The sequence below is a fragment of the Aquarana catesbeiana genome, linkage group LG05 (assembly GCF_042186555.1).
Source record: "Aquarana catesbeiana isolate 2022-GZ linkage group LG05, ASM4218655v1, whole genome shotgun sequence".
Lineage (NCBI taxonomy): Eukaryota > Metazoa > Chordata > Amphibia > Anura > Ranidae > Aquarana > Aquarana catesbeiana.
This window is the reverse complement of record NC_133328.1, coordinates 316,014,197-316,027,599: the sequence shown is the minus strand read 5'-3', so window position 1 is coordinate 316,027,599 and position 13,403 is coordinate 316,014,197. Positions and strand designations below refer to the sequence as shown.

Below are 13,403 nucleotides of genomic sequence, written 5' to 3'. Positions count from 1 at the left end.
ATCCAGCACCGCTCACCTATTCAGATCATGGCTCTACCCACCAGCATGCCTCCCAACTTTTTGAGATGGGAGTCTCACCTATACCAGCTTACCACAAAGCTTGATTGACTCACTAGGTGTACAACTATTTGAGTTCAATCCCCCTGGTAAGCAGCTTCTGGTGTCTTTGGTGGTGGATCTACTATCAACTGTTATTACATCATACATCTTTAAATTTAAAGACTGTCACTATATCATATCCACAAGTGGTTGAGAATTATCATCACACATGATTGAAGTTTGTCACTGACTTTTTTTGGACATCACACATCCAAGTTCCTCTATTTATAGACACCACATGTCATAATAGAGGACTGCTTGGAGTATTTTTGAGCACATCATTTATTATTCACGTTTTTTGTACGTATAGCATTTGTTATGGTTTATATGATCACATAAGCGCTGCACATTTCACCCAATTTGTCAATAACTTGCATTTCCTTGTTTACATGTGATCAGCTGTGATTGGACACAGCTGATCACATGGGTAAAAAGCCTCATCATCGTCTCTTTACCAAGATCGGGGTTGCACCCTGTCCACTGTGCCGCCAATCTGCGTGCCCCCGTGGGCACTCAAGCACAGCGAGATTGGGGAGACAAAATTCGGAGTCTTTTAAAGTTGGCATCGTCATAGATACACCATACTGTATCTATGGAAGAGCAGCTTTATCACTCTAGGATATGACTACAGAGCACCTCCACCATCTCTTCTTCTCCATACCATATAGGTGAGGTGGGCTGTAGCCCACAGAGAGAATTAGGAATAATTCTAACTAATAAAGCTAGGCATGTACACAAAGCACAGGAATTTATCAGCTCACAAGATTTCTGGCAGGATCAACAGCTAATTTTTACACTTATCATGTCAGCTACTGCCATCTAGGGGCTTTTATTGGTAAATTTAACAGACAAAAATGGAGCAAATACGAGAAGTTCATTGTTAAGGTTTACACGGGGAGGGAGAAGCTGTATTAGATATACTTATTTTCATTCAAGTGCCACCCTAACCATACACATTTTTCCTTCTAAAAATCTATGTACTCCTTTTTCTAAATATGTTGTATTCAAGGGTAAGTTCACCTTTAATAAAAAGAATACTATGCTGTCTCATACAGGATGCAGCAGCATAGCTTCCAGCCAGGGCAGTCTAAAAAAAAAGGTACCTCACCAAGTAGAAGCCTTCTTCTAATTGTATACAGTCTGTGATGACCCTGTCCTTTTATTGTAGGGATAGAGCAGCTGTTGGGACCAGCGCCCCCTAGTGCCATGGGATGGATTGCCACCCTGTTCTTTTGGCTGCACATGTGGTGTTCAATCTCTTCTGTCACAGCTGCAGAGCTCATCATAGGTGACAGGGACAGTACACACTGCGCATGTGTGGCCTGAAAAACATTCCCTCCTGTGCCACTAAGAAGCACGGGTCCCAATGTTGCTCTGCCCCTACAATAACTCAAGATGGCGCCATCGCTGGCTGTATAAGATTTTAATAAGGTCTTAAAATAATTCAGTTGTGGCCTAAATTCTTTAACTTGATATGGCGCTCTAGCTGGAAGGTAGGTATGCAGACTATGCTGCTATTTCCATATGGGATAGAATAGCGTGCTTTTTAGTAAAAATGGACTCACACTTTACCAAAATTAAACAAATATGGCTAAAAATGATCGGAAAAAAACGACAAAAGCAAAGCTGGAAAAGAGATGACCTGACAAATTCCCTGGTGAAGAAAACCATTGAACAGACTTTTATAAATAAGACATTAAAACAGTAAAATAACAAAGAATCACCCAAAAGTGTCCTATGCAGTGTTCTGTCTGGGGAAAACATTATCAGTGTGACATTAATCAAGGGCATGGACCATTCACACCACATGCATTGAGCTGCACTGAGCACCCTTGTCCAATGCAATTCCAATGCATAGACAGGACAATTTGCCTTGAGACTCTGAGTTCAGTTCCCACATGCTGAAAAACGAAACTTGGACAAGCAAAACTTTTTAATTTTAATTTTTGAATAACAAATCAATGAAATGTCATTTTTTGACATTTCAATAAGGGTAAACAAAAATAAACAGTGCAATGATGATTTATGATGCATCAGCATCGCTCCCTTTACAGTGCACATCAGCGGCTGCGGTATAATAAAGTCGCCGGTGTGAACTAACCTTTCTAACCGAGCTTCAGATAGTGGTAAAATCAGACAAAGGTTCGAATCCCTCTAAAACTAAAAAAAGAAAACAATTGGCTATACATTACATAGTTGGTAAGGTCGAATAAAGACATTCAATTCAACTGGTGGTGAGTGTATGTCAATAGTAAATCGCATATCCCTGTATGTTGTGACCGTTAAGATGCCCATCTAATAGTTTATTGAAACTATCGACGCTCCCTGCTGATACCACTGCTGGTAGAAGAGAATTCCACATCCTTACCGCTCTGACAGTAAAGAACCCTCTACACAGTTTAAGGTTAAACCGTTTCTCTTCCAATTTCAATGAATGGCCGCGTGTCTTTACACGCCCTCCTACTGAACAGTTTTTTCCCAATGCTAAGGTCACCAGTAAGGTATTTGAAAATCACTATAATATCTCCTCTCAAGCCTCTCTTTTCCAGAGAGAGTACGTTTAATGCATGTAGTCTTTCCCCATAACCGTGGTCCTCCCGTCCCTTTATAAGCTTTGCTACCCTTCTCTGAACTCTTTCCCCTTCCAGTACATCCTTCTTGAGGACTGGTGTCCAGAACTGGACGACATACTCCAGGTGCGGCCGGACCAGAGTGTTGTAGAGTGGCAGAATTATTGTTTTATCCCTGAAGTAAATCCCATTTAAAATGCACACCAATAATCTGATTTGCAGCAGCTTGGTATTGCATGCCATTGCTGAGCCTGTCATCTACTAGGACCCCCAGTGAGTCATTTCCATTAGTAGTTTTAGCACCCAAATGCATTACTTTTCATATTTTTAAATGCGGTGTGCGTGCGGCTCACTCTGTGACCAGTGAGTCTGATCCTGGCACCTTACACGTGATCAGCTTTGAGCCAGAAGCACGAGGAGAAAAAAAAAAAGCAGATGATTACCATCTGGAGTAAGTGGGACATCGGTCCCACACGCTCCAGACCCACTGCTGCTAAGCAGTGCCCACCAGTGCCACCTACCAATGCATATCAGCACTGCTAAGCAGTGCCCACCAGTGCCACCTATCAATGCTCACCAGTGCCACCTATCAGTGCTCATTAGTGCTGCAAATCAGTGCCTCATAATCAGTTACACCTATCAGTGTCACCTACCAGTGCCCTTGAGTGTCGCCTATCAGTGCCACCTTATCAGTGCCCATCAATGCTGACTATCAGTGCCGCCTCATTAGTGGCCATCAGTGCTGCATCAACAGTGCACATCAATGAAGGCGAGAAATTACCTGTTTGAAAAAAACTATGAAAATTTTTTTTTTTTTAATGTTTGGTCTTTTTTTGTTTAGTAAAAAATAAAGACCCCAGTAGTGATTAAATACCACCAAAAGAAAGCTCTATTTGTGTGAAAAAAATTATAAAGATTTCATATGGGTACAGTGTTGTATGACTGCGCAATTGTCATTCAAAGCGTGACAGCACTGAAAGCTGAAAATTGGGACTCTTCCTCCTCTTTGGCTGAGACAGCAGCAAAGCGGCATTGCGCTGCTGGCAATCAATGTCAGTGAGACTATGAGGAGAGAGAGGGGGGTGGGATTGAGCTGTGGCTCCGTGTCTGAATGGACACACAGAGCTGCAGCTCAGTTCGGGTGCCCCCATAGCAAGCTGCTTGCTGTGGGGGCACTTGGCAGGAGTGCCAAACAGGGACACGAGAAGAGGAGGATCTGGACTACTCTGTGCAAAGCCACTGTACTGAGTAGGTAAGCATAACATGTTTGTTATTTTTAATTAAAAAAAAAGACTTTAGTATCACTTTAAGGTTCATGCTTTTAGTAGGCTTTTTATGCACCTAGTGTAAATTTGAGATCCAGGGAAGCTGCAGATGCTGCATTGCATGCAACCTGCCATACAAGAAAATGGCTGTATGTGGCCGCACTCATGTAACTTCCAATTGTTCCTAGTGTTGGGAAAATACGTTGGACATACATGCATGGTGTAGAGAGGCAAGCCCGTGCCATTGTTTATTTTGGCAGTTTGAGCCAGGTTTTGCAGGGAACAGATACACTAATGATACAGGTGTGTGCTGGGGAGCTACAGGAGAAACAGTGAGAGTTGACAAGGGGACATCAACACATAACAAATAACAACACACAGCCATTAATGTCTAAACCACTGGCAACAAAAGTGAGTACACCCCTAAGTGAAAGATTACTGGAACCATGTCCTGTGGTATGATGAGACCAAGATAAACTTATTTGGTTCAGTTGGTGTCAAGCGTGCGTGGCGGCAACCAGGAGAGGAGTACAAAGACAAGTGTGTCTTGCCTACAGTCGAACATGGTGATGGGAGTGTCATGGTCTGGCGATGCATGAGTGCTGCCGGCACTGGGGAGCTACAGTTCATTGAGGGAACCATGAATGCCAACATGTACTGTGACATGCTGAAGCAGAGCATGATCCCCCTCCCTTTGGAGACTGGGCCCTAAGGTAGTATTTCAACATGATAATGACCCCAAACACACCTCCAAGACGACCACTGCCTTGCTAAAATAAGCTGAGGGTAAAGGTGATGGACTAGCCAAGCATGGCTCCAGACCTAAACCCTATTGAGCGTCTGTGGGGCATCCTCAAACGGAAGGTGGAGGAACGCAAGGTCTCTAACATCCACCAGCTCCGTGATGTCGTCATGGAGGAGTGGAAGAGGACTCTCTCCTGTGAAGCTCTGGTGAACTCCATGCCCAAGAGCAGGCCCAGATTGGCCATAGGGCAAACCGGACAACTGCCCAGTGGGCTGGGGCCGCAAGTCCTTGCGGGACCCAAGGCAGCTGGGCTGCTCTTTGAGTCCACGCCGCTCACCCGGTCCTCTCTTCGGCTGCCAGTCCAGCTCAGCCATCGGCACCAGGGGGACAGAAACATGAAGGGGGGAGGAGTAAGAGGAGAAACCTTTGGCCTCTCCGTGGCCGCCAGTATAGTTCAGCCGTCGGTAACGGGGAGCTAGAGGAGACACCTGCTGCAGACACCATGGAGCTGGATCAGAAAGAACATGAGTGCAGCACCCCCTGTAGCATGGATAGGAGGAGCAGTGGTGGTGGCGGCATATAGAAGAATCACTCTCTCCATCTTCCTCCTGCAGCCTCTGAAAGCCTGCGAGAGGGAAAGGAGGCATTTAGAGACAGCAGAAGGAAGACGGAGAGAATGAATCTTATATATACAGCCACCACCACTGCTCCTCGTATCCTGCTTCTGTGCTCTCCACCTCCCCCCTGTGCTCTCCACCTCCCCCCTATGCTCTTCACCTCCCCCCTATGCTCTTCACCTCCCCCCTATGCTCTTCACCTCTCCTGTGCTCTCCAGCCCCCAGTGCTCTCCACCTCCCCCCTAGCTCTCCGGCCCCCCCTGTACTCTCCACCTCCCCCCTGGCTCTCAGCCTCCCTCATGCTCTCCAAGTCCCCCCATGCTCTCCACCACCCCCTGGCTCTCAGCCTCCCCCATGCTCTCCAGCCCCCAGTGCTCTCCACCTCCCCCTGGCTCACAGCCTCCTCCATGCTCTCCACCTTCCCCCTGGCTCTCCGGCAACCCCCTCTGCTCTCCACCCCCCCGGCTCTCCGGTCCTCCCTATGCTCTCCACTTCCCCCCTGGCTCTCTGGCCCTCCCTGTGCTCTCCACCTCCCCCTGGCTCTCCACCCCCCGGCTCTCCACCTTCCCCCTGGCTCTCCGACCCCCCCCGGGTTCTCCACCTCCCCCCTGGCTCTCAGCCTCCCTCGTGCTCTCCAAGTCCCCCCATGCTCTCTGCTGCCCACTCCCTGTGCTCTCCAGTCCCCAGTGCTCTCCACCACCCCCTGGCTCTCAGCCTCCCCCATGCTCTCCAGCCCCCAGTGCTCTCCACCTCCCCCTGGCTCAAAGCCTCCTCCATGCTCTCCACCTTCCCCCTGGCTCTCCGGTCCTCCTGTGCTCTCCACTTCCCCCCTGGCTTTCCAGCCCCCAGTGCTCTCCACCCCCTGGCTCTCTAGCCCCCCTGGGCTCTCCACCTTCCCCCTGGGTTCACCCCCCAGCTCCGGGCCCCCCCTGGGCTCTCCACCTCCACCCATGCTCTCAAACCTCCCCCTGTGCTCTCCGCCTCTCCCCCTGTTCTCTGCAGCCCCCCGTGCTCTTCGCCTCCCCCCAGTACTCTCCAGCCCCCCCAGTGTTGTCTGCCTCCCCCAGTGATCTCCGCCTTCCCCCTTGTGCTCTCCACCCCACTCTTATGCTCTTCTGCCCTCCCTGTGCTCTTCTCCTCCCCTCAGTGCTCTCCAGCTCCCCCAGTGTTGTCCACCTACCCCCAGTGATCTCGGACCCCCCTTGTGCTCTCCGCCCCATCCCATGCTCTCCTGCCCTCCCTGTGCTCTTCACCTCCCCCCAGTGATCTCCGCCTCCCCCTGTGCTCTCCACCTCCCCTCCTTGTACTCTCCACCCCCCATGCACTCCTACCCTCCCTGAGCTCTCCGTCCCACCCCGTGTTTTTGCTTCCCCCTGTGCTCTCCAGCCCCCCTGTGCTCTTCGCCTCCCCCACAGTGCTCCCCCCCCCCCGTGCTCTCGCCCCACCCCATGTTCTCAAGGTTCCTCCATGTGCTCTCTGCCCCTCTTTCCCAGTTCCCCCCACCCCTCTCTCGGGGGATCTGTCAGGGTGGAGAGTGGGAAAGGGGCCGGATAACATGTCATGGGCTGCTCAGTCCAGAATACCCAGGCCTATTTTTGTCCCGGTCCGGGCCTGCCCAAGAGGGTTAAGGCAGTGCTGGGAAATAATGGTGGCCACACAAAATATTGAAACTATGGGCCCAATTTGGACATTTTCACTTAGGGGTGTACTCCGTTTTGTTGCCAGTGGTTTAGACATTAATGACTGTGTGTTGAATTATTTTGAGGGGGGGCAAATTTACACTGTTATACAAGCTGTACACTCACTACTTTACATTGTAGCAAAGTGTCATTTCTTCAGTGTTGTCACATGAAAATATATAATAAAATATTTACAAAAATGTGAGGGGTGTACTCACTTTTGTGAGCTACTGTTTATTCAGTTTTTTTATGCATGTGTAATGTTTATGTGAAATACTGTGGTTACCTCAAAAATGTCACATTTTTTTAACATTTGTAGAATAACATATTGACCTTTTATACAAACATGTGGTACCTCAAAAGTCCTCTTTTTCTAGGTTTTTCTTTGTATGTATCACGTTTTTAGCATGTGGTACCGGACAGCATATGTCCAATAATTAGAAGGTCTCCTATTGGATCCCTTCCTCCCATTAGCTTAAAGTGATTGTAAAGTCTCGTTTTTTTTTCTATAAAAATAACAAACATGCTATACTTACCTGCTCTTTTGCAGTGGATTTGCACAGAGGATTCTCCTCTTCTCAGGTCCCCTTCTATGATCCTGGCTCCTCCTTCCTGTTCAGTGCCCCCACAGCAAGTAGCTTGCTATAGGAATGGCCTGACTCTCCTGAGTGAAGGGCATGTCAGACTGCTGGAAATCCTGACCACTGCTCTGTGTGCGGGAACAGCGGTCTGACTCTCCTGAGTGAAGGGGCGTGTCGGACTGCTGGAGATCCTGACCACTGCGCTGTGTGCGGGAACAGCGGTCTGACTCTCCTGAGTGAAGGGGCGTGTCGGACTGCTGGAGATCCTGACCACTGCGCTGTGTGCGGGAACAGCGGTCTGACTCTCCTGAGTGAAGGGGCGTGTCGGACTGCTGGAGATCCTGACCACTGCGCTGTGTGCGGGAACAGCGGTCTGACTCTCCTGAGTGAAGGGGCGTGTCGGACTGCTGGAGATCCTGACCACTGCGCTGTGTGCGGGAACAGCGGTCTGACTCTCCTGAGTGAAGGGGCGTGTCGGACTGCTGGAAATCCTGACCACTGCTCTGTGTGCGGGAACAGCAGTCTGACTCTCCTGAGTGAAGGGGCGTGTCGGACTGCTGGAGATCCTGACCACTGCGCTGTGTGCGGGAACAGCGGTCTGACTCTCCTGAGTGAAGGGGCGTGTCGGACTGCTGGAAATCCTGACCACTGCTCTGTGTGCGGGAACAGCAGTCTGACTCTCCTGAGTGAAGGGGCGTGTCGGACTGCTGGAAATCCTGACCACTGCTCTGTGTGCGGGAACAGCAGTCTGACTCTCCTGAGTGAAGGGGCGTGTCGGACTGCTGGAGATCCTGACCACTGCGCTGTGTGCGGGAACAGCGGTCTGACTCTCCTGAGTGAAGGGGCGTGTCGGACTGCTGGAGATCCTGACCACTGCGCTGTGTGCGGGAACAGCGGTCTGACTCTCCTGAGTGAAGGGGCGTGTCGGACTGCTGGAGATCCTGACCACTGCGCTGTGTGCGGGAACAGCGGTCTGACTCTCCTGAGTGAAGGGGCGTGTCGGACTGCTGGAGATCCTGACCACTGCGCTGTGTGCGGGAACAGCGGTCTGACTCTCCTGAGTGAAGGGGCGTGTCGGACTGCTGGAAATCCTGACCACTGCTCTGTGTGCGGGAACAGCGGTCTGACTCTCCTGAGTGAAGGGGCGTGTCGGACTGCTGGAGATCTTGACCACTGCGCTGTGTGCGGGAACAGCGGTCTGACTCTCCTGAGTGAAGGGGCGTGTCGGACTGCTGGAAATCCTGACCACTGCTCTGTGTGCGGGAACAGCAGTCTGACTCTCCTGAGTGAAGGGGCGTGTCGGACTGCTGGAGATCCTGACCACTGCGCTGTGTGCGGGAACAGCGGTCTGACTCTCCTGAGTGAAGGGGCGTGTCGGACTGCTGGAAATCCTGACCACTGCTCTGTGTGCGGGAACAGCAGTCTGACTCTCCTGAGTGAAGAGGCGTGTCGGACTGCTGGAAATCTTGACCACTGCTCTGTGTGCGGGAACAGCAGTCTGACTCTCCTGAGTGAAGGGGCGTGTCGGACTGCTGGAGATCCTGACCACTGCGCTGTGTGCGGGAACAGCGGTCTGACTCTCCTGAGTGAAGGGGCGTGTCGGACTGCTGGAGATCCTGACCACTGCGCTGTGTGCGGGAACAGCGGTCTGACTCTCCTGAGTGAAGGGGCGTGTCGGACTGCTGGAGATCCTGACCACTGCGCTGTGTGCGGGAACAGCGGTCTGACTCTCCTGAGTGAAGGGGCGTGTCGGACTGCTGGAGATCCTGACCACTGCGCTGTGTGCGGGAACAGCGGTCTGACTCTCCTGAGTGAAGGGGCGTGTCGGACTGCTGGAAATCCTGACCACTGCTCTGTGTGCGGGAACAGCGGTCTGACTCTCCTGAGTGAAGGGGCGTGTCGGACTGCTGGAGATCCTGACCACTGCGCTGTGTGTGGAAACAGCGGTCTGACTCTCCTGAGTGAAGGGGCGTGTCGGACTGCTGGAAATCCTGACCACTGCTCTGTGTGCGGGAACAGCGGTCTGACTCTCCTGAGTGAAGGGGCGTGTCGGACTGCTGGAGATCCTGACCACTGCGCTGTGTGTGGGAACAGCGGTCTGACTCTCCTGAGTGAAGGGGCGTGTCGGACTGCTGGAGATCCTGACCACTGCGCTGTGTGTGGGAACAGCGGTCTGACTCTCCTGAGTGAAGGGGCGTGTCGGACTGCTGGAAATCCTGACCACTGCTCTGTGTGCGGGAACAGCGGTCTGACTCTCCTGAGTGAAGGGGCGTGTCGGACTGCTGGAGATCCTGACCACTGCGCTGTGTGTGGGAACAGCGGTCTGACTCTCCTGAGTGAAGGGGTGTGTCGGACCTCCTAAGCTTTCATGGAGAAAGATTCACCCTCTGTGTTGTCCTGATAACATTGCCATTCAGACAGAAAGGGATCAGAAATCCAACATTTTACGGTTGTCACCATAACAGGACATGAAATCTCCCAATAGGGGTTGTTACAGTGACAACTATGAGGGGAGATTTCCTCACTTTGTGTATTCAGGAGAAGAGAAAGACATAAACAAAGTGACAGACAGGGGATAGAAAACTAAACATCCAAATATTTGGTCATTCTCCTTCCTAATTCTTTCCTCTCCCTGCTGCTGTGGTGAGATCTGTATTGTAGGTGATCTCTGATCGCGTATGGGGGACGGGATTGTCCCTGATCTATCATGACAATGCAGACCAGCACAGCTCATCCCATCCTCCACTGATGATGACAGTCAGCACCTACCAGAAGAGCACGTTACAGCCGATGAAAACGGCCAGGCTATGGAGAGGCCTCCTCCAGGTTATGGTGTCTGATAGACGCTGCATGACATCAGGCTGCCGCCCCTCTCCCCCATTCTGCCCGCCGTTCATCATCGATGTCCTCCGGGCTCCTTCTCCCTCCCCTCTCGGTGCTCAGGAACGGTCCTCCATAACGAGATGGCAGGTGGGATCGGCTCTGACACCTCCCCGGCTTGTCATATGGAGGAGGCTGCCCCCCTACACGTCACAGCGGGCACCACCAGCAGGGCTGCCATCAGGGGGTACAGCCGGTGCTGTGCCCACATCAGGTTCTGAGGCTCTGGGGTGAGATCGGAACTCCGCCCCTCCAGCCCTCTGCACTGCCGCTCCTCCCACTCTCCCCCGAATGCTAATCATCCTTCTACCGCCCCGCCCCCCTGCGCGTCCCCGTGCGCGTCCCCGGTTTTCTGAGGAAACCTATTTTGGTACAGACGCTGGAAGTTCTCCCTGCGGTCCGTATTATTATGTCATCATTATTGGTCCGACAATATCACCTCCTATTCTTATTATTATTACTCCTCCCACATATTATATAAATCAGTATACACACGTCACCATTATCATCTCTTCCTATTATTTTATACATTTTTTTATTGCCCCATCCTATTATTTTATATTATTTATTATTACACCTCCTATTATTTTATATTTATTGTTAACCCTTCTATTATTTTACATTATTACACCTCCTATCAAATTTTTATTATTGCCCCACCTATTAGTTTATCTACCCCCTCCCAGTGGCGGCTGGTGCTAAAAAATTTTTGGGGGGGCGCAAACAAACTGAAAAATTCTGAAAAAAAACCCATCAATTGCAGCCTCACTGTATCATCAATCGCAGCCACTGTGCCCCTCACTTGCCGCCACTGTGCCCATCAAACACAGCCACTGTGCCCATCAATTGCCACCACTGTGCCATCAAACGCAGCCACTGTGCCCATCAAATGCAGCCACTGTGCCCATCAATTGCCGCCACTGTGCCATCAAACAAAGCCACTTTGCCCATTAAATGCAGTCACTGTGCCAATCAAATGCAGCCACTGTGCCATCAAACAAAGCCACTTTGCCCATTAAATGCAGTCACTGTGCCAATCAAATGCAGCCACTGTCCCCATCAATTGCCGCCACTGTGCTATCAATTTCAAACGCAGCCACTGTGCCCATCGAATGCAACCACTGTGCCCATCAATTGCCGCCACTGTACCATCAAACGCAGCCACTGTGCCATCAAACGCAGCCACTGTGCCCATCAAACCCAGCCACTGTGCCCATCAAACCTGGTCACTGTGCCATCAAATGCAGCCACTTTGCCCATCAATTGCTGCCACTGTGCCATCAAACGCAGCCACTGTGCCCATCAAATGCAGCCACTGTGCCATCAAACACAGCCACTGTGCCATAAAACGCAGCCACTGTGCCCATCAATTGCCGCCACTGTGCCATCAAACGCAGCCACTGTGCCCATCAAATGCAGCCACTGTGCCATCAAACACAGCCACTGTGCCCATCAATTGCCGCCACTGTGCCCATCAAACGCAGCCACTTTGCCCATTAAACGCAGCCACTGTGCCCATCAATTGCCGCCACTGTGCCATCAAATGAAGCCACTTTGCCCATTAAATGCAGCCACTGTGCCCATCAAATGCAGCCACTGTCCCCATCAATTGCCGCCACTGTGCTATCAAATGCAGCCACTGTGCCCATCAAATGCAGCCACTGTGCCCATCAATTGCCGCCACTGTACCATCAAACGCAGCCACTGTGCCATCAAACGCAGCCACTGTGCCATCAAACGCAGCCACTGTGCCATCAAACCCAGCCACTGTGCCCATCAAACCCAGCCACTGTGCCCATCAAACCTGGTCACTGTGCCATCAAACGCAGCCACTTTGCCCATCAATTGCCGCCACTGTGCCATCAAATGCAGCCACTGTGCCCATCAAATGCAGCCACTGTGCCATCAAACACAGCCACTGTGCCATAAAACGCAGCCACTGTGCCCATCAATTGCCGCCACTGTGCCATCAAACGCAGCCACTGTGCCCATCAAATGCAGCCACTGTGCCATCAAACACAGCCACTGTGCCCATCAATTGCCGCCACTGTGCCCATCAAACGCAGCCACTGTGCCCATCAATTGCCGCCACTGTGCCATCAAGCACAGCCACTGTGCCCATTAAACAGCCACTGTGCCCATCAAACGCAGCCACTGTGCCCATCAATTGCCACCACTGTGTCATCAAACGCAGCCACTATGCCCATTAAACGCAGCCACTGTGCTCATCAAACGCAGCCACCGTGCCCATCAATTGCTGCCACTGTACCATCAAATGCAGCCACTGTGCCATCAAATGCAGCCACTGTGCCCATCAATTTCCGCCACTGTGCCATCAAATGCAGCCAATTTGCCCATTAAGCGCAGTCACTGTACCCATCAAACGCAGCCACTGTGCCCATCAATTACCGCCACTGTGCCATCAAATGCAGCCACTGTGCCCATTAAACGCAGCCACTGTGCCCATCAAATGCAGCCACTGTGCCCATCAATTGCCCCCACTGTGCCATCAAATGCAGCCACTGTGCCCATCAAATGCAGCCACTGTGCCCATCAATTGCCGCCACTGTACCATCAAACGCAGCCACTGTGCCATCAAACGCAGCCACTGTGCCATCAAACACAGCCACTGTGCCATCAAACCCAGCCACTGTGCCCATCAAACCCAGCCACTGTGCCCATCAAACCTGGTCACTGTGCCATCAAACGCAGCCACTTTGCCCATCAATTGCCGCCACTGTGCCATCAAATGCAGCCACTGTGCCCATCAAATGCAGCCACTGTGCCATCAAACACAGCCACTGTGCCATAAAACGCAGCCACTGTGCCCATCAATTGCCGCCACTGTGCCATCAAACGCAGCCACTGTGCCCATCAAATGCAGCCACTGTGCCATCAAACACAGCCACTGTGCCCATCAATTGCTGCCACTGTGCCCATCAAACGCAGCCACTGTGCCCATCAATT

The 13,403-nt window shown here is 51.4% G+C and overlaps 1 protein-coding gene and 1 long non-coding RNA gene across 2 annotated transcripts in view; one reads left to right on the top strand and one right to left on the bottom strand.

The window, feature by feature from the left end:
* The window catches only part of RETREG1 (reticulophagy regulator 1), a 214,171-nt gene extending 203,431 nt beyond the window's left edge, over positions 1–10,740 (bottom strand). The window contains exon 1 of the mRNA XM_073630852.1: positions 10,326–10,740. Within this exon, the coding sequence (XP_073486953.1) occupies positions 10,326–10,456 (131 nt within the window). The 5' untranslated portion in view covers positions 10,457–10,740. The remainder of the gene's footprint in view (positions 1–10,325) is intronic.
* The window catches only part of LOC141144816 (uncharacterized), a 238,371-nt gene that overhangs the window by 124,623 nt on the left and 100,345 nt on the right, over positions 1–13,403 (top strand). The window lies entirely within an intron of this gene.